Below are 23,634 nucleotides of genomic sequence, written 5' to 3' on the forward strand. Positions count from 1 at the left end.
CCAGCCCTAACTAACTAGGTGAAACCCAGTGTTTAACTTTTAAATTCTTTTCTCTTGCTCAAACTCATTTGATTTTCCTACCCCCATGCTAGAGGTGCAAAGCACCTTGTCTCAGACTGACAGAAAAGAGTCCTAACCCAAGCAGAAATCACTGTCCCAGATTTTGGCACCTGCCTGGTTCTTATCTAGTTCTAATAATGGCCTCAGGCCGCATTCAAGTCACCAGAAGACTTTGAAACACAAGCTGGGGAAAAAATGGTAACTACTGCCGACTAGGTTATTAATAATGTACACACCATATCCACTTTAAATAATGAAGAGAAAATTGGATCTACAAATAAGACACATTGGATTGAAAATATAATGCCTTTAAATTTTTCTGCAAAAAATATTGCATCATTACCCAAATTGTGATCACAAACTATTTCTTATATTTTTGTGCCATCCATCACCTTCTACTATTCAGACATACACACTTTGAAAGTCAAATTATTTCAAAATCAGCTTTATTTAAAAAGAAAATAGATTAGCAAAACATATTTTGAAGCCAGGTGAATTAAGAAAGTATTTTTTAAATGTTATATTTAAAACATTATAAACTATTTCTAAATATCATTTGTCTCATTACATTGCCCCATTGGTTTTACATTTATGTTATATAAATTTTTAAGAATGTCTGTTTTGTCAGGTTAAACAACACATACCAAGAATAATTTCCTAATGCATATAAAAAATTGTCACATAACACTATCCTTTCTGGTTATTACCTCAAGACTACTACCAATTGATACAGGATGACCTTTGTCCCAAAGTTATTTTGATCAGCTGCAGCTGGCAAGAACAGGCTTCAGGAAGTCTATCACAAAAGTTGCTGTTTCACTATTTCTCCCACCAGCCCTAGTTCCTCCCCAAGAGAGGGTTCACCAGCCTATTAATGTTGCTGAAACAGCACATGGGGAAGGGTCTTTTTACTTAAGTGTCCTAACTAACTAAATGCATTATATCATTTCCAAAGTGTGTTCCACAGGTCACTGCTATCTTCCAAGGTAATATAGGTGATCACATACTGAGTTAAGCAGAAGTTGCTATAAGATTTCTCAGAGCTTCCCTATGCTAACACATAATCTGAATCTCCATGAATGGTTATTTGGTCATGGAGAAATGGGTTTCACACAGCATCTTGTAAGTACTTTATTCCTATAATTTGGAAAAAATCTGCTTTACCATGAAGATTTACTAACCAATCATATCTTAGAATGAGCCTTTACGTGGGGAAACACTCATACTCTAATTAATAGGTTCACAAATTCTTAAAAGTTGAAGAAAACAATCTACCCAATTTGAATTGCTTTCTCTATCACAAAGTGTAAGTCCATTCCACTTATTAGATAATTTACAGATTTTGTTTTCCTGAGGTATACAAATCAGAAGACTGTCTCTCAACTTCTAACCACTGAATCTAAATTCTGTATGCCTGGGTTAATGTTTAAAACAAACAAACAAAAAAGATCCTGAGGCATACAAAAGCCCTTCAAATACATAGCAACAACTCTCAATGCACCATTATATGTTTATATGGTGCTTTAATTTTACAAAACTGTTTTCACATACATTCTTTTATATATGCTTCACAAGAATATATATTACCATTCTGCAAATAAGACTAGGGATTAGGCTGCCAATGACTTGCCCACCCTCACAAGACTATGAGATAACAGAACTTCAAATCTGATCTTCCAAATGTAAGGATAGACATTTTTAAACTGATAAATGGCTAGCATTTAAAAATCCTTCATTCTCACAACACCGCTCTGAATGTTTTCTTTCTCTTAAGATACTGAAATTCAGCTGTACACCCTAAATTTAGTGATGCAACTTATGTACTAAGCACTATGCTAAGTCTCCTCACATATTTATTTATTTCTCAAATAGCTATTGTGCCAATTTTACAATGAAAAGGTTACAAATTTTCCCATAGTCACCAGGTGATAAAATGGCAGAACTAGGGTTTCATTTCAGGATTTTTAGCTCTATATTAAGAGCTCTTTCCCCAAAATACCATTACTTGAAACCTAGAGATTTATTCCCCTAAGATACCTCACACGTTGCCACTATATTCTTAAATTACCATGTACTGCCAATTCTCTTGCAGTACTACTTCTTTACATGAATTTCCCTAAGTGACACATTAATCGTGCCTAAAATTCACCTGACCAGCCTGACTTCAGGAAACCTTCCTAGGTTTAGCTCATCTAATCTACTCAATCCTCTGAGTCCTATACGATGATTTGGGTATAATTCTTGGCTCTATCACTTCTTAGTTCTATGGTCTTAGGTAGGTAACTTGACCACTGACCCTGACTTTCCTTACCTGTTAGAAAGGAATAATAGATGATTCATGTACCAGTTGTCAGGCACTTGTAAGCACTATGAGTATTTACTATTATTTGTTTAGAAATGGTTTTCACTTATACGAAACAAGTGAATATGTAGAGAAGGGGATGATATTCCTTGGTTCAGAGTATTCATCTCCAAAGATGAAATCAATATGACTAAAGACAAATCAGATAAAATCTCGTCTCCTCTAGGAACTTAACATCTCTTAATGATCCAAAGATGTTGCAACAGTAAAACAGACAATGAACACGGATACAGCAAAGTGGCACAGCAATGGAAGTAACAGCTTCAAAGTCACACATTCTTCCACTGTCAAGTCTAACGCTGCCATTTATAAGATGTAACTTGGGCATAAATTTTATAACAACTATCACCAAGCACTATTTTTTAAAATTAATCATGACCGCATATAAAATACCTGGCACTTACTAGATGCTAAACAAATATTGGTTCCCTTCTCTTATTTCAACAGCTTATGCTATAATTAGAGCTTAGAACTAGGACAGTGGCAGTGAAAATGTAAAAGCCTTATTAGTGACCACAGAATACACAGAGATTTTCAAACTACTAAGTCATTTTGTGATCATGTGTACAGTGACATTAACACACTATCTAGACTGGTTTTATTATGGCACAGCATCAAAACTCTTCAGTGTTCCTATTTGAGAGCACAACCAAGGAAATCCCACTGATTGGCCACTGGTAAGTTTGAGATTCCTTCAAAAAATCATGTTAAAAGCCCTGGCTGGTGTAGGTCAGTGGATTGAGCATAGGCCTGTGAACCAAAGGGTCGCTTGTTCAATTCCAGTCAGGGCACATGCCTGGGTTGAGGGCCCGGTCCCCAGCAGCGGGGGCTGTGAGAGGCAACCGGACATTGATGTTTTTCTCCCTCTTTCTCCCTCCCTTCCCTTCTCTCTAAAAATAAATAAAATCTTAAAAAAAAATTAAAATAAAAAATCATGTTAAAAGAGTTCTTTCTAACAAAAGAAAGCTGGTCTCTGAGTAGAGTGAGGACATGACGCTCAAGAATAATCTGCTCTCTCACCTGGGCCTGGACCGTTCTAGAAATAAAGAGTTGAAAAGGATGAGCTCTTCAAGTGAGGCAAACTAGAAGGCAGAAAGGCCAGAAGTGAATCCCATGAAACATGCTGCAAACTCAACATGCTGGCTGTGGAGATCATAGAGCTACTACAATGGTGACAGACATTAAAGGACACAGACACACACATACATATGCAAACACAGATGCACACATGCTTCTACTTCATTTTAAAGCAGAGAGGGGAAGAGGTATAAAAGCAAAGACAGATAATGGTAATTGTCAAACAAAAAAACCTTGGCAGGCCCAATGGACAGTTGCTCTCCCTTTTTGACCCAGCCTTTTATTACCTTTTCACTTCAAGATACCAATCTTGATGTTAATCCAACGGCTGTACCTTCAAATTCAAAAGGTTTTAAACAGCTGCACTACATATTTAAAATATCAAATAGAATAAAATTCTACAATCTGAGTAGCTACCTTGCCCAACAGCCTTATGAAACATAAACATAAAATTTTATTTAGTGTAAAAGTTAGTTAATAATAGATCAACTGAAAGTAGCTATAGATTGTAGGGTTAAATTAAACAGAGCTAACATTTAGCTCTATTCAATATCAGGCTAGGCTGATTCAACGTTAGCTAAACTTTGAGAAAAGTACTATTAGACACTATATAAAATCTCCTAATAACCAAGGTTTATAACCAAAATGTGGATCTGAAATGTTTTATGAGGGCTCAAAAGGAGAAATGATGGTCAGAATCCAGCTTCTAATTTAATACTATAAAAATTCAATGCTTAAAAATTGTAGATAAGCACTGTTATTCTCTGTATTTGTTCATTTCAGATTTATCAAAATAGTAAGAAAAAAACAAAACAAAACATTTACCATTATAGCAACTGTATAATTGAAAAGGTTCATCAACATGTCTAATGAAATGAAGATGGGCTTCCTAAAGAAGACTTTTGGGAAAAAAGAGGAAAACTGGGTTGTGTCAAGATCCCTTTCTCATATAGTTTGATCTTTACTTAAATATTATTCTCAAACATTAGCTCGTTCTACTCCACTATAAGCTTCAAGAAGGCAATATTCCTTCCCACTTACCTAGGACCCAGAGCCTCAGTGCATGAAACGTAAGTAGTATATTTATCTTTGGATTAAACTCCTTAAAGGCTATAAAATATTATAACACATGTGAGTAAGGTTTAATTAAATTGAGAGTACATTTATTCTAACTCAGTATTTCCATACATCAAGAATATATAATAACAAAACAAGAATAGCAACAAAACCCCACATTTGATCTCTAATCCTGGTCAAGAGCAAGTCATAATTAGAATACTTTTGTATTTGGTTATAGAAGAAAATCCAATTTGATGTCCCACCCTGATTATTAGGAAATAAGTAGCAGATGATGCAAAGATAAAGAAAGATACAGACACTAAAACATGGTTTATTACTAAGAAGTCAGCATTCCTTATTTGTCTCCATAAAACTAAATGTGGTATTAATTATTATGTACTGTTTTATAGATAAAAGTTCAGTAATCAATCTTCTAAGACTGCCTCAGTCTTCAAAAAAAACCAAGAACAAAAACCCTGACATCTTAAAAGCATGATCACTTTGACAAATGAAGAGAAGTTTTCTTAATTAAAAAAAGAGGATCTTTCTGTGAACTTACTTGCTAATTTGGCCTGTAATCCAGAAGGTCCAGGTTTTGATGTCTCTGACTTAGAAGACCCTGGAAGAGACAGTTTTGTTTTAGGAAGGCTAACTTTAGGGCTGAAACGAGCAGCCCAATCAAATTTTGAAGAGCCACCAGTTTTACTCTGTTCCTTTTCCCTGCTACTTCTTCTGGGACTGGGACTGGATGCTGAACGGGAACGCCTGGCCTTGTTCTGGTCTTTTCCTTGTTTTACCCTGGCACCTGGTGGTACAGTGGAGGAGGCCGAGGCTACAGCAGAGGATGAGGAGGAAGTAGAGGCAGCAGAAGAAGAATCAGTGATGGTGCTACACCCAGCTTTGGCTGAGGTGGCTGATTTTGAAGCCAGCTTGGTAGGTTTTGCAGATCTCTCTTCGGCACCAGTTGACTCAGACACAGAACCACTCTTTATACAAGAACTCTCTGTCCTCTTTCTTTTCTGACTCCGTGCACTACCAGTAGCCCCACTCTTTCTGGTATGAGCTTTGCTTGTTGATGGCGATTGTGTAGATTTCAGTTGTTGCTCCTGGTCTAAATGTCTCTTCTTTGACTTACTATGTGGCTTATTTGTTTCTGAGGGAGGTTCAGTATGCTGAAGTGCTTTTGGTTTTTTTGCAGAGCTAGGAGAATTGGTCCTGTTGTAGTCTGGACTAGCACTGCGTTTCACTCCTCGAGAATTGTCTTTCTTAGGCACCTGCCCCGTTTTTTGCCTTTCTGAAGTATTGGCTCTCTCTGGATCCTCTGGTTGTGGAACTATGACAGCAGATGATGAACTGCAGCTTCTAAGAGGTTAGATAAGAATAGTGTTAATATCAGCCTGCCATCATTAAACCTGTTATGTAATATTAACTTCTCAAATCTTTGGAAGTGCTTTAAGAAACAGTACAAAAGTTTTCCTCATAAGTCTGATAATAAACATAGTTTTTTAATGGTTCAAAGTTGAAAAAAATTTTAAAAACCGAGTGTGACTTTGAATGGTAAAAGTATTAAAAATTTGGGTTAATTCTTTAGCCCAAAGATTACTGACACTAACACTCCTAATCACAAAACAAGAACTAAGATTACAAGAAAGAGAATACTTTTCCAGAACCAGTTGAAACTAGAAATGGTGACACTCTATTTACAAACATAACTTCAAGCTTAAAATAAACTAACATTAAATTATACACTTTCAAAGTAAAGGTCAGAAAATTTTGTATTTTAGTATCATTAAATCTTTAGTTACATTCCTTTCCAAAGACTCCTATCAATCAGACCTTAAGAAATCATTGACCTATGGCTCTGACAACTAAAAACTAATGAAAATGGCAAAATGGCATTTCAGAAGCCTGTAATGATTTATTAAGAAAAAGGGGAACCTCATAACTATCTAATCAAGAAAAAAAATGCATTGTTTAGGGTACATTCCATCAACATCACTGCAAAGTTGATGAACTATTATTGCAAAAGTTACACTCAAATAATGTAAACATGTATCATAACATTTTGGGATACTGGTAAGTTTTAATATTATGCAATGATTCACACGCAAATAATTCTGCCTTGAAAATGTATAAGCAACGTGAAGATTTACCTTTTAGAAAGGTGTCCCCTTGACAGTTCAGTAGTATTAGACTGCACTTTGGGTGCCTTAGAATTAGATTTTCTACTCTCAGGAGGGGTATATCCCTTATGTTTTGCCTGCCCTAAATGTGACCTGTCAGCAGAAAATCAAAACAAAAATCTATCAGGAAAATGAGATGCAAGTACAATACTGAAAGTGAAATATTTTTCATTATTTAAAAAAGCCTCCCAATTCTTCATTATTGACCCTACCCCTTTCCCAAATATTTCTATTATTAAATTATTATTCTATTAAATAATCTGGCAAAATAAGTGCCTCTCAGAACCAACTCCCTGAATACCCAAGCATTAAGATTTTTTATTACCAGTTGTCACAACTGCATAGCAATATTATAGTTGCTTAAGTAATAATAAATTTTTCAGCAACTTTACCACAGACATGCAAGTAAGATTAATTTTTGCAAAAAAAAAAAATCCAAATTTTAGATCTAAACACTACTTTTAGTACACAATGTGACTATAATAGCTTAAAAAAGTTCATAGAAATGGCAACTTGTGATCCCGACAATGACACTGGTGCCCAATCTGTACATAAACATTCACGTTAGAACACTAAATGCAGAAATAGGTGAAATCAATTCTCAAGCTGATTTTACACAGAAAATCATTAGAAGCACTAAAGAGTAAATAAACTTACATGAAATCAATAATGATGGTTGCTAAGAATTTAAAGTACTAATCAATAGAAAGTACACCCAAAACCAAGTCCTAGAAAGAAATAAAAATTTACAACAAAATATTCCAAACACATTCAAAAGATCCCATCATTGACACATGGTTGGGTTATACAGGAAGGGGCAAAAGAAGGTTTACAGTTGCGAGTATGCAAAACAATTTATTCCTATATTACTTATTAATTATTGTTTTATCTTCCCATATGAACAACTATAAACCTACTTTTGCCCCACCCTGCATTTGTAATAAATCAAGTCCTTGTGTCAGTACTGTGCTAAGAGCAAGTGTAAGGGACATAAAGAAAGTGTTTTCAAGTGGTTAGATTTTTTTGGCCCATGGCAACAGTTATATGAGATTTAGAAAAGCAGAGGAAGTATGCATTAATATATACTCAGAAAAGCTGGCATTACAGAGGTGAGATATGAATGTAACAGGTGCAATTTATGTAATTCACAGCCAACACCCATGTAAATCATGTAAATAACATAAAGAGCATATTCTAATAAGAATTAAAGTTTCATTAGTACCAAAGCTGTTTACCTTGTTAAAAAAATTTTTTTAAAGGCAGGCTTTCATTCTGAACAGATCTCAAAGGAGCTTAGAAATAAGTCACTGACAACCTCACACAAAAATTCTAATTAAGTCAGTAAGAATACAATACAGTTCTTAACATATCATGTAAGTTCCACCATTTCTTCAAAAAGATTTAGATCTAAGGTTTCTCATCTCAGTATCTTTATTTTTTCTTCAATTTTTCCAAAGAATTCAATACTGGATTCTTGAAAGGAGATATGAAATTACTTTTCAATAAAAGGAAGTATTTCTTAGATCCAAAAGATCATTTCCATTTTTAAGATTCTAATATGACAGAATAGTAACACATCAACTACTAAAAAACTCTAGGTTAATCTTTCAAGTGTCTTAGTCTTCATCTAAGTAATGACTATATATATTGTTTTCAAGGTATATATTTTCTCTGGGGGAACAAAACTGAACCTTGTAAAATTTTTATACATCATGATTTAGTTTTTACTTTTCCTAAATATTATTCCACAGCAAACTGAAGTTTTGCTTTGTCCCATGAGTTTATTAGACCAATTTAATTTCTAGAAATTGCTTTAGTTTTTATTACATTTCTAGTAACATACCTGAGAGTTCTATTTTTTTTAAAGAAATGAGATCAAGAAAATTTTCAAATCATTTCATAGTTATTTTTTATTTTTTTAATGATTTTATTTATTTATTTTTAGAGAAATGGGAAGTGAGGGAGAAAGAGAGGGAGAGAAACATTGGTGTGTGAGAGATACATCAACTGGTTGCCTTTCATTCACCCCCAACCAGGGACCTGGCCTGCAACCCAGGCATGTGCCCTGAACTGGGAATCCAAGTGGCGACCTTTCAGTTCGCAGGCTGGCACTCAATCCACTGAGCCACACCAGCCAGGGCCATAGTTATTTTTTTCAAAAGAAGGTATAATGTTCCGTTTCAGAGTATACGAAATAATATCTATGGAGAACGTTATTTATAAATTGTCATTCAGGTTCTTCCCATTCATCTTACATTTTTAAAAGGATTTTATTTATTTATTTGCAGGGGGGGTGGTTAAGGGAGGGAGAATGAAAAAGTAACATCGATCGGTTGCCTCTCACACGTCCCGCCCCTCCAAACTCGGACGTGGCCTGCAACCCAGCCCTATGCCCTGAACTGGGAATCGAAGTGGCGACCTTTCAGTTCACAGGCCAGCACTCAATCCACTGAGCCACACCAACCAGGGTAGGTTCTTCACATTTTTATTTTCATAAAGTTTGGTATAGATCAATTTAATTGAATCATAATTTGTACTTCAATTATAAAATTTAAAATATTCCTTGACATATTTTTATTATAATCTTAAAATCATTATTTTAAAAAGCTTTCCCAAAGCTAAACAACTATGTAATAATGTTGAGACAGTTAAACATTCAAATGCCAATGCTTAAATAAGTCACAATATAATGCTCTGGCTGGCGTGGCTCAGTGGATTGAGTGCAGGCCTGAGAACTGAAAGGTAGCCATTTGGATTCCCAGTTAGAGCACATGGCTGGGTTGCAGGCCAGGTCCCCAGAAGGGTGGCACAAGAAAGGCAACCACATACTGATGTTTCTCTCCTCTTTCTCCCTCCCTTGCCCACTCAGTAAAAAAAAATAAAATGTTTTAAAAATAATAAGAATAAAAAGTCACAATATATCTCTAGGAAATCTCAAGAAGAGTAGCAGTATTATTTTTGTCAACAGAAGCTAACAAGCATCAACCTAAATTCATTCCACTGTAGAGGTAGCAGTCCCCCACTCTTTAACACAAGTAAGTTGGGTTAACCCAAATAAAACTCATTTAACTTTATGTCCACTGAAATCTACTTCTGCTTTTTTCATGTCCTTACTAATACCTTCAATGAACTAAAGAATATAGCAGGTAAACAGTATCAGAATACCAAAAAAAGGAAACAATATCCAAACATCTTAGAAACTGAGGCTCACAGAAGTGGCTAAAACTCAATTATGCCCACAGTGATCTGATTCTACCTTTCCTAAAATTATTTTAAGTGTGATATTCTGAGGACTGTTTAAAATGTATTTTAAAATATCCTAAAATACTGATCATTACTGTCCTGCCTATTGTTTAGCACAGTCTTAATACATTTTTTGTAAAGGGTAGTAAATACTTTCAACTTTATGGGCTATATACTATGTGTCAAAAAAAAAAAAAAAAAGGTGTAAACAATACACAAATAAATGGGCATGGTTATGTTCCAATCCAATTTTTATTTATTAACAACAGACAGTAGGCTGGATTGGCTCATGGGTCACAGTTTTCCAACCCTTGGCTTACCACAAGAGGCGAAGGCAACCAGATGGTACCTTAAAATAACAATTTCAAGCCTCCCAAAGTGGGGTTCTATTTTATTATACCTATTTATAAATCAGTGCTCAAAATACTGTAAAGGTAAATCTCCACAAAATAATGCCCAATCTAGAACAGGCAATTAGAATATCACAGTATTCAGCACTAAATGAACCATGATGCCTCCTTTTAGTGCATTTTACCAACCCCCTCATTTACCAAACCTTAATGCTAAACATTAATTTTTTATTTAAAAGTATAATCTGTTTAAGATCCAGTAAGATTTGTATCCACTATAAATTAAATATGCAAAAAACAGCACAGTAAAATTCATGACAAACTCTTTTAAGTAGCACAAGAATGAGTCCATTTAGTAAATTATAGCCCACGGACAGGTGGGTGAATGGGGAGGGGGTTCATGAGCTTCTATATCATCCTCATGGGTGTTCCTGAAAAAAACTCACGTTCTAAAAAAAATCACCCACTAAAAATAACTGAGCTATTGGTAAAAATAAGACTGACTGGGCACAGACTACTCAAACCTATGTTATTTTTGTAAGTTCTAACAAAAACATAAATCTTTAAAAAATTAAATCTCCACTAATATTTACACCAATGATCAGTTGTTCTACTCTTTGGAGTCTTATTTTTGTACTTTCTCTTGTTAAGTATAAGCTTTTAATCACATTTTCTTTTAAGACAGCTTCAACACAAAATAATAAATGATTTCTTCCTATCATTTCTGCAACATTTTCAGATTTTTTATAAGATCTTCATAGATTGTTACACCAAACCTTTTTCTTCAATTGAAAGGCCTATCTAGACCCATTTCAGTTCATATATTATCACTGTAGGGAACGTTGTCTGTGAATCAATACTACTTCCACATTATAGTGACATCGTTTTTCCTATTTACCAAGTGTATGTGGGCTAACTCACATTAAAGAAACCCACGTTGCAAAAGAACACACTATAATCAACTCTGGGTTATATGCTTTCAAGAGTAACTTAAAAGCAAGTCTAAAATGTCTCTGGTTCACTTTTAGGCAAATCATAGTGACTGTCCCTTTGAAATGTTTTAATTCACTTTTATAGGTGTTTAGTAAAATCCTTTGCAGTTCAAAGTATTAAAAAACTTCTCTAGTCCCAAGGACATCCTTAAAGAGGCCAAAATCTTGTATCAAAGAGCACATTCTTACCTTAATGTTAGGCAAAATGAGAGAAGTGGCTAGTTACAAGTAGCTAGTTACTTCCTTGTATTACAAGTCTTAAATTGCTTGAAATTAATTTCTATTCCAGACATATTCAAAATTCAAAGACATGTACATATTACCGAGTATAAATGATTTGTGGCCTAAATACACCTTCAAATTTATTTTATGTGTATAGAGACATACAACACATTTATCCTTTTCTATTTTATATAATTATAGTTTTCAAAATCAAATGCTGTTTATACTATAACATGCATGTTATAAATAAGCCGTTAATTTTCAAGAATCAAGGTAGAAAGTTCATGTGAACCACTTTCAAAAAATAAAACCTCACTAATGATCCCTGTAAAATAAACTGTTTTCTATTTCGATCACAAAATAGAAGCTGATTGGTCTGACCAGTGTTCCTATGTTTAGTTATGGCAAAATGCTAGTCCAAATGATTTTGTTATATAAAGTAAAGAAGTCCCCATATATCTTACAAAGCGATGTTTTTAAATGTCAGTAGTTCCTCCTCTAGGGAGCATTTTGAAAACATGTTAGTGAACAAAGTGCTATTGGTATTCAGCAGATGTGAACTACAGGCAGATTCCACACAATACATACAACAAACACAATGAAAAACCATCCCACCACCCACATATTTCAAATAGTGTTGGTAACATATGAAGACCTTATGAAAAAATTTGAAATCTGGTTGTCACATAGGTAAACTATATGCTTATAATTTCTCTTTTGTTTAGCATGGTTAAAGTCTCCTGGAATGCATGGGAATGGAAAGATTTGGTTTTTTTGTAGCTTTACTGAGAGTCATGGATCATCTTGAAAAAGTCTACAAAGAATATGCTGTTTAGGCATTTAAGTTTATTGTTGTAGCTGTCACATTGAAATACAAGTGGCAGGCACCTGAATAGTTTCATCAAGAATTTAGCTATTGAGATAATATTTTATCAATGGTTTTCCTTTTGCTTATTTGTATCTTTGTAAAATTCTTGTACATTATGTTGATGATTCTAAAATGTGTAGGCAGGCATTTTATATATGTCTTAATTCAAGATACTAAAGGACATCATAATACATTATATAATAGACATTATAGAGTGGAAGCTTCAAAACTGATAGAGAACTGTACCAAACTACTCATTTCAACAGATTTGTTAGGTTTGCCAACTCAAACATATCAAATCATGACAGGGTATTTAAATATGAATGACACACAGTCTAGTTCCTGTCCTCAAACAGGTCACAGTCTTTTCTATAACAAAGTGATCTACCAGATGCTATAAGGTTACCAACAAAGGGAGATTTGTAGTAAGAAAATACAGGTTTTACGGGTCACATAGCATTTAAACCACACCCTGAAGGATAAAAAGCTAAGGAAAAAATCATTCTGGTAAAAAGCGGAATAGGCAAAAGTAAAGGCAGGAAATGATGAAACCTATGTGGCACCTGGTAAATGATATGAAATTTCCCTGAGCACAGAGATACATTAGGAAACAAGGTTGAAAGGACAGGCCAGGTGGAAAGATCTAGATTTTTGTTGCAAACTGTTTGCAACAACAGACTGACAGGGTTAGAAGCAGTTAGCCAAGAGCTAATAAAAATTTTGTATGTTCAATGATCTGGGTACATTGAAGATGGGTGAGTAAATTACAACACTTACGTTATTGTGTAAAGAAAAAAGACATAGGGATTGAATATAATCAAAACCATGGGAAGAGATGGACCCCTAAAGAGAACCTTATAACTCAATTTATTTTTGCCCCATTTCACAAATTAAGTAGTTTGGTGAGGAGTATATAAACACTGAGATAATCAAAAGTAAATTAGTGATTTGTGATAGATTAGTGATGCAGAACTATTCAATGAGCTACACTGGCTTTTATAAACACCTGAGTAAAAACTTATTATAACAATACTTTTATGTGATAAGCATTATATCAGTTATTTAAATACATTATCCAACTTAACACTCAAAAGACACCCAAGGCAGATATATATTTCTATTTTGAAGATTTAGAAAATGAGGCTTGCCCCGCAAAAATCACGCAGCCCCTACACAGGAAAGCTAAGACAGAGCCCAGATACTGTCAACTCCACAAATCTGAAATACCGCTGCTGTATCTAGGGGCTCAGCAGTCAAAGTGAAAGGCCTGCCTCTATGGTTATTACCGTATTTTGCCGTGTATAATGCACACACTTTTGCCCAAATTTTTAAGGGAAAAATAAGGACACACATTATACATGGGTAGTACTAATTCTGTGTCTATATAAATGTTTTTAGCTTCTTTATTTATGCTTATGCGTTAAAAGCGCAACTCAAGAAAGCAATAACTATAGCCATATGCAAAGTAATACCCTGGAATATGATAATCAGTTTTGTTTCTAAATATAAATAATAATTGAACTGAAAAATTAAAATGAGAGTTTTCCTGAAACTTTGGGCCAAAAACACGGGTGCACACTATACAGCGGAGTGCACTATACGTGGCAAAATTTTTCCTGTCCGTGCTGGTATTTCTGTCCCTAATTATATTAGGTGAAAACAAATAGCTTAAGGCTTTGAGGATGGTATATGAGAAAAAGAGAAGAAAGCATGTTTTCTTTTCATTTCTAAGCAGGAGCCCTCTGGCTTTCTTTTGCTTTCTGTATCACATTATAAAATAGATAGCCTTCCATACGTGATGCTAAAACTTGCTGTTCAATTACTAAAGAAGCATTTCTATGTATTCATTTCTTAGTCATACTAACACATTTAGGAAAGCATTCTGGGAATGAGAGAGCCCTTGTAAAAAGTGGTGTGGAACATCAGATTCCTTCAATATTGAAGGGCAGAATAATTAGAGCAAATCTGTAGTTAATGATATGAATTAATTTATGGAAGCTGACATATTACAAGTTTCCAATATGCTATAATGTGCTTTTGGACAAAATTTCAAGGATGATTAAAGCAAGAAATACATACTGCAAAGAAAATTATAAAACATAAAATATTACTTTGTTGATCCAAGAAAAAACTTAATATGGGTACTATTAAGAATCCAATGTGTTCAACCTCCAACTAGAAAAAAGTACTCTCTGTTCCTCCTTAGACCACTGCCAACTATGCCACTGTTTAACACAACACTATATAAATCTTGCCTCATAGCCCCAAGGCCTAATGGGACAGACTAGCCTTCCCAGCATTACTCAGGCAGCGCTAAAAGTTGAAGAATGTGTACACACATGGTTCTGTAGCTAAAACTCAAGGTGCATAATTATAGTAGTAAGATATATCGTGGCCGAAGGAGCCAGGCCCAAGTTACCTGGCCAACTCTAGTATAAATCGTTTATAAAAGTGATTTCAACAGGAACTAGTATAAAGGACACATGGACAAAACCAAGGGGGAGGGTGGAGGTGGGAGAAGGAGGTGGGTTCAGCTGGGGTGGGGTGGAGGGATGGGGAGAAAAGGCATACAACAGTAATTGAATAACAATAAAATTTTTTTTTAAAAAATAAATAAATAAAAGTGATTTCAATTCAGTCATAAGACACAATGAAGTTATTTGCATATCACACCATCTCCCCTTAACATTCTACTCCCAAAGATGATGAAGCGCATGAATTTCCATCTGACTGAGCAAAAGTCAGGATAAAAAGAGAAGATAGAAAAAACACAAAAAAAGAAAAAAAGAAAAAAAAAAAAAAGAAAAAACACACAAAAAAGAGTATTTTAAAAAAGCTCCCATACTGGTTAATCAAGAAAACACATCCTACCTATGGCTATGGTGTTCTAAGAATTTAGGGAAACAAATGGTTTGTTGTAGACATGGTAGTAAGACTTTAAAAATCATGTGTAAACAGCCTGTGATGGCTACAATGTGCTGTTTACAAATATTCTCTCTATCCTCTTTCGAGACAGATGGGATATAATGGCACTTGCTGAACCACTTGGAAGTTACGTGCAGCCATGTAACTTGCTGTGGTCGATGGAGTTAAGAGTGGAAATGAATCACTTCTGGGAGAAGTCTTGAAGAGCCAGAGGGCAATTCACCATATCCTTCTCACAACAATGATACCTAAATATACAGACATGGAGCAAGAGTTCCTGAGGCTGATCCAATGTAGACAAGTTTTCTATCAGTTTTCTTCAAGTTTTCTAGATTGTTAGAATATGTACTGGGAGCTGTTTGTCACTGTAACAGAATCTAGCGTACCTTGTTACACAGCCCATTTATAGCATACCCTAGGGTCTCCTTCGTGGTAATCACCTTTTCACGACTATTTCAGCAAAAGAAAGTCACATTTATACATGGGTAGTACTAATTTTGTATCTACATAAATGTTTTAAATTCTTTTATGTAACTCTAGAAAGCACTAACGATATCCGTGCCAAAAATAATAACCTAGAATATGATAACCTGGAATATGTTTTTGTCTCTAAAAATAATTGATTAAATTTAAAAATTAAAACAAAAGATTATTTTCCTGAAATTTTCAGCTAAATATGTGGGTGCACACTATAGTCGGGAGCACATTATACACAGCAAAACACAGTACCGTCTAGCACCATGCTTACTAGCATGGTTTTCTACAAATGGATAAATACAATCTTATACTGGGTCTGTATTACATTAAGGCAGGACTCTTTAACTCTAAAACCAAAAGAGGCTTTATTAAAGTAATTTAAAAAAATGAAATAAAATAATGCACGCATATCTCTAGAATCAAAACAGCCAACAAGCCTAGAGACACAGCACTGAAGAACTAAGGAACTGAAACCTGTCACAACTTTTAATATACACATACTCTAAGAGATTTGCTTTTCTCTGCCTGTCCACCCTCTTCCAATAAGGTGGGAGATAGCAGTTAGCAACTTCAGATTCACATCCTCCCTTTGCTACCAGGATGAAAAAAGCTTCCAGTTTTTCCAAGCTTGGATCATATGATCACCCCAGTCCCATCACTGAGCTCGGAAAGGTGGAAGACAACAGATTCTTCCAGCTCTAGCACAAGGCTAGGTGATAGGCCCTGGCAGTTGTTTCTCAGGTGACTGGATTCTCATCCTGTAAACTGAAATGTCATGGGTTCAATTCCCAATCAGGGAACATGCCTAGGTTGAAGGTTGTGTCCCCAGTCAGGGCACATACAGTGGCAACCGACTGATGTTTCTCTCTCACATCAATGTTTCTCTCCCTCCCTTATCCTCTCTCCAAATAAATAAATAAATAAATAGATAGATAGATAGATAGATAGACAGATGAATAAATGAGTAAAAGGTAGGTAAGGTAATGGGTAGCCAGGAGCAGAATAAAATCATATTGAAAAAAGAATAACTGCCATTCAAAATGCATTCACAGTGAAGAATTGGGGGAGATATTCCACAAAGTAGGTTATTCTTATAAGTAGAAGGAACACTACCTGATGAACAAATATAAAGGTCAGTTCCGCTTATATACTGGTATGAAGGGAGACTAAGATTTGCAAACTTACTAGTACATATCCATCAAAAAGTATTCTAACTCAGATCTCATTCCTTAAAACTCTTTCCCCAATGTTTAACCTCATTACTATAGAAGCACCAATAAAATAAGATTAATGATATTTTTCCTTATCAAGGTAGCAGGAAAATGCAAAATGGAGGTAACACAAATAGAATGGTGAGGAAAAACACTCTTTTTCCTGATGGTAATAAGTGAATTGAAGAAAAAAAAATATGTGAAACAAGTTAACCATTATAGAGGGAGGGGTAAAAGAATACAAAAAAACACCTCCCTTTGACCAAAGAAATTTCACTTGCTGGAACCTGTGTTTGAGAGATCACTGAAACACAAACATTTAAGCATAAGTGAAAACTTTTCCCACTGCAACCATCTACCTGTCCAAAATCTGGAAAATAATCATGGAAAATATTATATATTGACTCAGTAAATCATGACCATTTGTAAAAAATTCACATGAGAAAATGTTTATGTTAGAATGCCAACTTTTGGAAAAAGCAGAATCCAAAGCTGTATTTAAAGTGTAATCACCTACATGCTAAATGTATTTTCAAGAGATAAAAATCAGAATGTTAACCCAAGCTTATCTCTGGATGATATTTATTTTCTTTTTGAGTTTTTCTTCATCTCATACCTTTGAAATAGTTTTCAAAGCAAAATACAAACCCATTTCCTTCTGTAAGATTAATGCTGGCTACAGGTATCCATATCCCTGCTCTGACAATATTAACAAAAAGCTGTAAGTTACAGATCTCATAACTGAGTTTTTACTCAGTAATAATTATTAAAAAAGTAAAAAGTTTTAACGGGGCTGGGGATGTGAGTTACAGTGGATTCAATCATTGCCTCACACCATTAACAAATCTGACAAATTACAATAAAATTAAAAAATGAAACCACAACAGAACTGAGAAGAAAACTTTACTTTTCACATGGAGAAGGCAAAGGAAAAAACAAAGAGTTGATAGACTTGATTATATAACTTTTAAAGCTTCTATAAATTAAAAACCATAATAAGTAATAAAACTAGCAAAAATATTTGTCCCTGTCAATGGGTTGATACACTTTCCATAAAAGGCTCTAATAAAAGAACAAGAAGCATCTCCTAAGTAAAACAAAGGACAACAGACAACTCATAAAATAAGTAAAAATGGTCAACATGTGGGAAGATCTTCAACTCTACAGTAACCAAGGAAGTGGTAGCTTTAACCAAAAGAATTTCCCCCCAAAACTTCTATTAAAAATGGTATGCTGTTTTGACAAGGATATGGAGAAATAGGCACTCTTACAAAGTATTAGTAGCAGTATAAATTGGTCCAATAAAAGACATAAATAAAGCATTTGATATCTGTGAAAGACAATTTAGCAATTTCCTAAGTCTTCAGAATATTCATATCTTAGGTTCTGTAAACTTATTTATGGAATCTAACTTGATGAAATCAGAGTCATACCCAAATGTGATAGGCATAGGAATGTATTTTACAGCAAAAAATTGGGGGGGGGGGGGGAACTAGAGGCTGAAATTTAAATCATGAACTTTCATATCAAAGAAAATCATGAAGTAAAAATAGAGTAGAAATATTAACCACCTCTATCTCTGGCTGCTCATAATAAATTTATCTTATTTTTTTAATTTTCCTGAAATCTTCTCAATGTTCTATTGTCAAAATGTTATACTTTTCTAACAAAAGCAGCATCAAAGAAGAAACTACCACTACAGCAGTCTTTTTTTTTTTTTTTTAAGATTTTATTTATTTATTTTAGACAGAGCAGGAGGGAGAAAGAGAAGGAGAGAAACATCAATGTGTGGTTTCCTCTTGAGTGCCCCCTATTGGGGACCTGACCTGGCCCGCAAGCCAGGCACATGCCCTGACTGGGAATTGAACCCATGATCCTTTGGTTTGCAGGCCAGTGCTCAACCCACTGAGCCACACCAGCCAGGGCCCACTACAGCAGTCTTAAACAAGATTGCCTTAAAATTGAAGTCAATCCCACCACTGCCATGAGGAAAACAAGAAAAAGCACATGATGTAATAAAAATGCTACTTTATGGGAAAAGATGAAGGATGGATTAAAAAGGGCAGAGGGAATAATCAGGAGAGATTAATATATTGTATCCCAAAGATCCAACCTTCTTTTATCTTAAGGATGAGAAACTCTACTAAAAAAAAGTAGTGACCTTAATTTGGAGGAAGTGCAGGGGAGGTCAGAGGAAGAAAACTATGAAAAGAAGACAACTTAACGCAAGTTCGGAATAAAACAGAGTGAATCAAAAATAAATGATTTAAAAAATTCTACCAGGGAAAAATTGCTACTTAACTTTTAAACTGGATGAATTAATACTCTTCAATTATAATTACTTCATACCTTCCTCTAAGGCCTTCATCATATGAATCAAGTGGTTTTGTGCAGTAAAAACAGTTTAGCATAATGAAAAGAATCACTGACTTTAGAGTCAAGAGGTCAGGAATCAAGTCCTAGACTCTACATACTAGGTAAAATTGAGCAAGCTACCCACATATATTACACAAGGATTACATACTTAGCACAGAGTTTCTGTGAGTCTCAATTGGAAGAATAAATATAAAATATATTTTAACTTAAAACATTCCACACCAATGCTGTTGTAGTAGATGCTGTTATTTATTATCATTTTTAATCACTATTGCTGTGAATATACAGGGTCTGGCACAAATAATGCCTTTTTTTAAATTACAAAATCATAAGTATATAATTCTGTAACATAACAATATCACACTCAAGAACACCATGTCATTTTAGGTGAAGTGTTCAAATTAAAACTATAAATTATTCCATCCATATTATTACCCTACAAACCACACTCAAGTGGGCGTTACTTCTGCTGGGCCCTGTATTTTAAAAACCCTGTTTTTTAGGAAACAGAAGCTACATAACAGCATTTTACTTAGGAAAACTAAGCTGCAGAACTCAGAATAAAGAAAATAAAAATACAGTTGTAATCCTCTCTCCCAATTAATCCCAATCCTCTCACTCACAGAAATCATGAGAGCTTTCTTAGAGGTTAGAAAATCACTAGTAGAGTATACTCTACTGGGGTTTCAAAAGTCAGTCTGGGGTTTGATGCAAGGGTCCCTTCCAGTTCTGAGATTCTAGCTGAAGCAAAACAATCAAGCCGTATAAGAAAGCAAAATGAAATTCAGTTGAGCAAATGTCTTCTAATTTTGCATTCTTAGGTTGATAAAAATTTTTGGCTAAAAATCTAAATTTCTATATCCTGATAATTATATTTATCCATATAAAATAGGAAAAATCTATACATTCAAAGTTATTAGTAAATTATGGCATAGGTACACAAGTGAACATAAAGACTTTAAAAGTGATGTTTTTTAACAATTTTTAAGGATACAGGAAATGATACATGATAATAGGCTTTTAAAGTAAACATGCCCCCTTGTGTACTATTTTTATGGGGAAATATTTTTTGAAGACATGTAAAAGTTGAAATTTTAAGAACTGAAATGGGGCTACATTATTGAAAGAGCAGGGGTGCTAAAACTATAAAAAAAACTAATTATACTTTATTTTCTTTGGCATGTTTTCTGACATTCCAAATGCATTTTAACATTTTATTCTTTTCCTTCACAACTGAGTATATAACTGATTAGCTTAAAGCACATGAACTATAGTCATCCTATAAATCTGAGTTCCATCTTGATTACAACTTTGTTATGTGAACCAATGCATCTTAGTAATTAGCATTAACCACTTTCATTTGTTTCGCGCTCATATTTTTAAAATATGACATAATATTTAAATAATTTTGGTGCCAAAACATCACTGTGGATTTAGAAGCAATGCACTATGTGACAGCCAATAACACTTATCAGTCATGTGTAAGCGTCCAAATATAACCTGAGGATTCACATGTATGAAACTGCAGTTGTTCAAAAGATACAAATTACTTATGAGCACATGAGTAATACATACTTATTCACACATGTGCAGTAAAACAATAAGGAGATATATGCCAGTGTAACAGTGGTTATAATTGGATTGTAGAGCTGTGCTGGTTTTCTTTGCATTTTTTGTATTTTCCAAATTCTCTAGTAAGTACATTAACATTTTTATAATGGGGCAGTGATATTTGAAATCAACAGGGTAAATAATGTGTGGCTCCTATAAAGAATTATCTAAAGAAACAAAAAAACAATTTCAGAACAGGACTCCGTACTGAGTAAGCATTGTGCTAAGAGTTTAATAATATAGTACAATACTGAAAATTAACCAATAACCCCACGAAATAGGTATCCCCATTATATGGACTAAGAAATTGAGATTTCCTGAAAGATTTAACAGAAAGGACACACAGCTATTTAATGGCAGACAGAAATTGCATACAAAGTTATACCAGTCCAAAGTCCACACACTCAAACACTAAAATAGCCTGACATCAAAAAGATGTGTCCCAGTTTATTCTTTACATTTTAACATTTTAAAACATTTTTATAATTTACTAAACAATACATACATGGTAATGCCTCAAAACAATGCATCAGGTAATCATATTAGAATTTAGCCATTATTTATTGGAAGCTAAACATGATTAATCCATGAACTGGAGAACAAGGCCTTGCAACAAGTAAAGTTCTGAGTTATACATAAAATGACAGTGCTTGGCTAAATCAGAGAAGTAATTTTACATTCAAGAGAATACATCTGATTCTTCACACTACCTCCTATACAACCACTACTCCAACAACAAAGACCAGCTGAACACCAGGCCACTAAGAAAATGGTGAGAACTGATGTGCTAACTAAAGTCAGACCGCCTCACCAGCCTGTCAGCATCCAGGTTGTGAAGACAATGAGAAAAAAACTCATAAGGTAGTATGAAAACTCAAGGTCTTAAAACAAATGAAGCTTCCATTCAATAAAGTAAAATCATACACAAAGAAAGGGACCACAGTGGGTTGAAAGATGTGTTGTAGGGTGTGCTTAGGGATATGAAAGAGGAAACAAAGTATAATATTCAATAAACTAACAAGCTTTAATTAGATTTTGGATAATGTCAGTGACTGAGAATCATATTTTGATCCTGGAATATATGGGGAATGATTAAAGAACTGCTTTGAATTCCAGTTTTGTGTTTCTTGGATCAAAAATCGGGGGGGGGGGGGGGGGGAAGCCCATTTGCAGTAAACCATTCAAGTTTTGGTCCTCATAATGAGGTCTGTTTGTTTTTTTATTGGGAGGGGAAGGGGAGTGGAGAAATATCCATGTGAGAAACATCAATTGGTTGCCTTTCAATCATGCCCCAACCAGGGACTGAATCCACAACCCAGGCATGTGTCCTGACCAGAAATCGAACCTGTGACTTTTTAGTTTACATGATGATGTCCAACTAAGCTGCTCTAGCCAGGGCCCTGATAATGAGGTTTTAAAAGTATTTTCTTTCATTCCCAATACTTTTTCAAATACCATTTAATACATACCTTCCTCCTATTGAGTCGTCTTGTGGTTGGGCCCCGGCAGTGTTCCTCTGTGAACGTCGCAGTGACCCCCCTGGATTGTTATTAGGCCGGTTGGACATTGGCACCTCTCTCTTGAAGGGACATACCCTTTCTAGACACTACCATTCACTAAAAAGGGTAAAAAATGAGAAAAAATATTAGCTATACATGTTACAAGATAAAGCAAATAAAATACAAAGATGAAGGAGAAATTTTATGTAAACAGTTTATGTAGTCTTTACAAATGCTGCATTTATTACACTACGTGTGACTGACCAGCATGTTATAAAATGGCAGAAACACAACAAAGTCAAGGCATGAAGTCCCAAACACAACACATAAAATTAACTTAGATTTCTCATGAAATGCCCAGGAAATTCCCAATTCAAAGAAAACAAAGCACAAGTAGAAATGTGTTCGCTTCCACATTTTTGACACTATAGAAAAGGACACTGAACCTCAAGTCAGAACACCTTGGTTTGAGTCCTGTGATAGGATAGGTATAAAAGGAGTTTGCCTTTGTACAAACCACAACCTCTGGCCTCAGATTCCTCAGCTGGGAAATAAAAACACACAGCATGAATAATAAATCATAAATACAAGGGAAACCATGGAATTACCATATTTTAATAGAGAAATGAGGTATCCATCAATGAGGTAAATAGAGAAATAGAAAACAGCTCAAGTAAAGTGAGAAACAGTCCCAAATATCCTGGCTTTCATCAGCTATGCTGGCTGTGACCCTGGATAAGAAACTTAATCTGTAGATTTTGTCTTTTGTTTAAAATCAGTAAAATTACCTACCTCACAGAGTTTTTTAGCAACAAGAAGTTGTGAACATAGTTCATAACTGTTAACAAGTTAGCTCAAAGCACGGTTATTAATCTGAATTTTATGTTACAGTGTACACATTGAAAATTGATGCAAAGATTCATAAAACAGATTTTGTTAATACTGACTGCCTTTGAGAAAAATAGCTGGGTTCTGAAGTATGAGATAAAAGGAGACATTTTTGTTATTTACCCTTTGTAAGCAATAAGGTAGGTCATTCTAGCACAGTAGTTACACAGGTAGACCTCTGGAGTCAAACTGCCTGTTACTTGAGTTTGAATCCTGACTCTAACACCAGCA

At 34.7% G+C, this 23,634-nt stretch overlaps 1 protein-coding gene across 22 annotated transcripts in view; it reads right to left on the bottom strand.

The window, feature by feature from the left end:
• TRIP12 (thyroid hormone receptor interactor 12) overlaps positions 1-23,634 on the bottom strand; it is a 134,245-nt gene that overhangs the window by 78,360 nt on the left and 32,251 nt on the right. For 13 of the 22 annotated variants that reach the window (XM_024563805.4, XM_024563813.3, XM_024563811.3 and 10 more), the window contains exons 2-4: positions 22,486-22,632; positions 6,712-6,834; positions 5,118-5,920 (exon numbers count right to left, since the gene is read on the bottom strand). In XM_024563805.4, the coding sequence (XP_024419573.1) occupies positions 5,118-5,920; positions 6,712-6,834; positions 22,486-22,583 (1,024 nt within the window). In that variant the 5' untranslated portion in view covers positions 22,584-22,632. The remainder of the gene's footprint in view (positions 1-5,117; positions 5,921-6,711; positions 6,835-22,485; positions 22,633-23,634) is intronic. The other 9 variants (XM_024563820.3, XM_024563821.3, XM_024563819.3 and 6 more) reach the window with 2 other exon arrangements.

This window comes from Desmodus rotundus, chromosome 2, assembly GCF_022682495.2.
Source record: "Desmodus rotundus isolate HL8 chromosome 2, HLdesRot8A.1, whole genome shotgun sequence".
Lineage (NCBI taxonomy): Eukaryota > Metazoa > Chordata > Mammalia > Chiroptera > Phyllostomidae > Desmodus > Desmodus rotundus.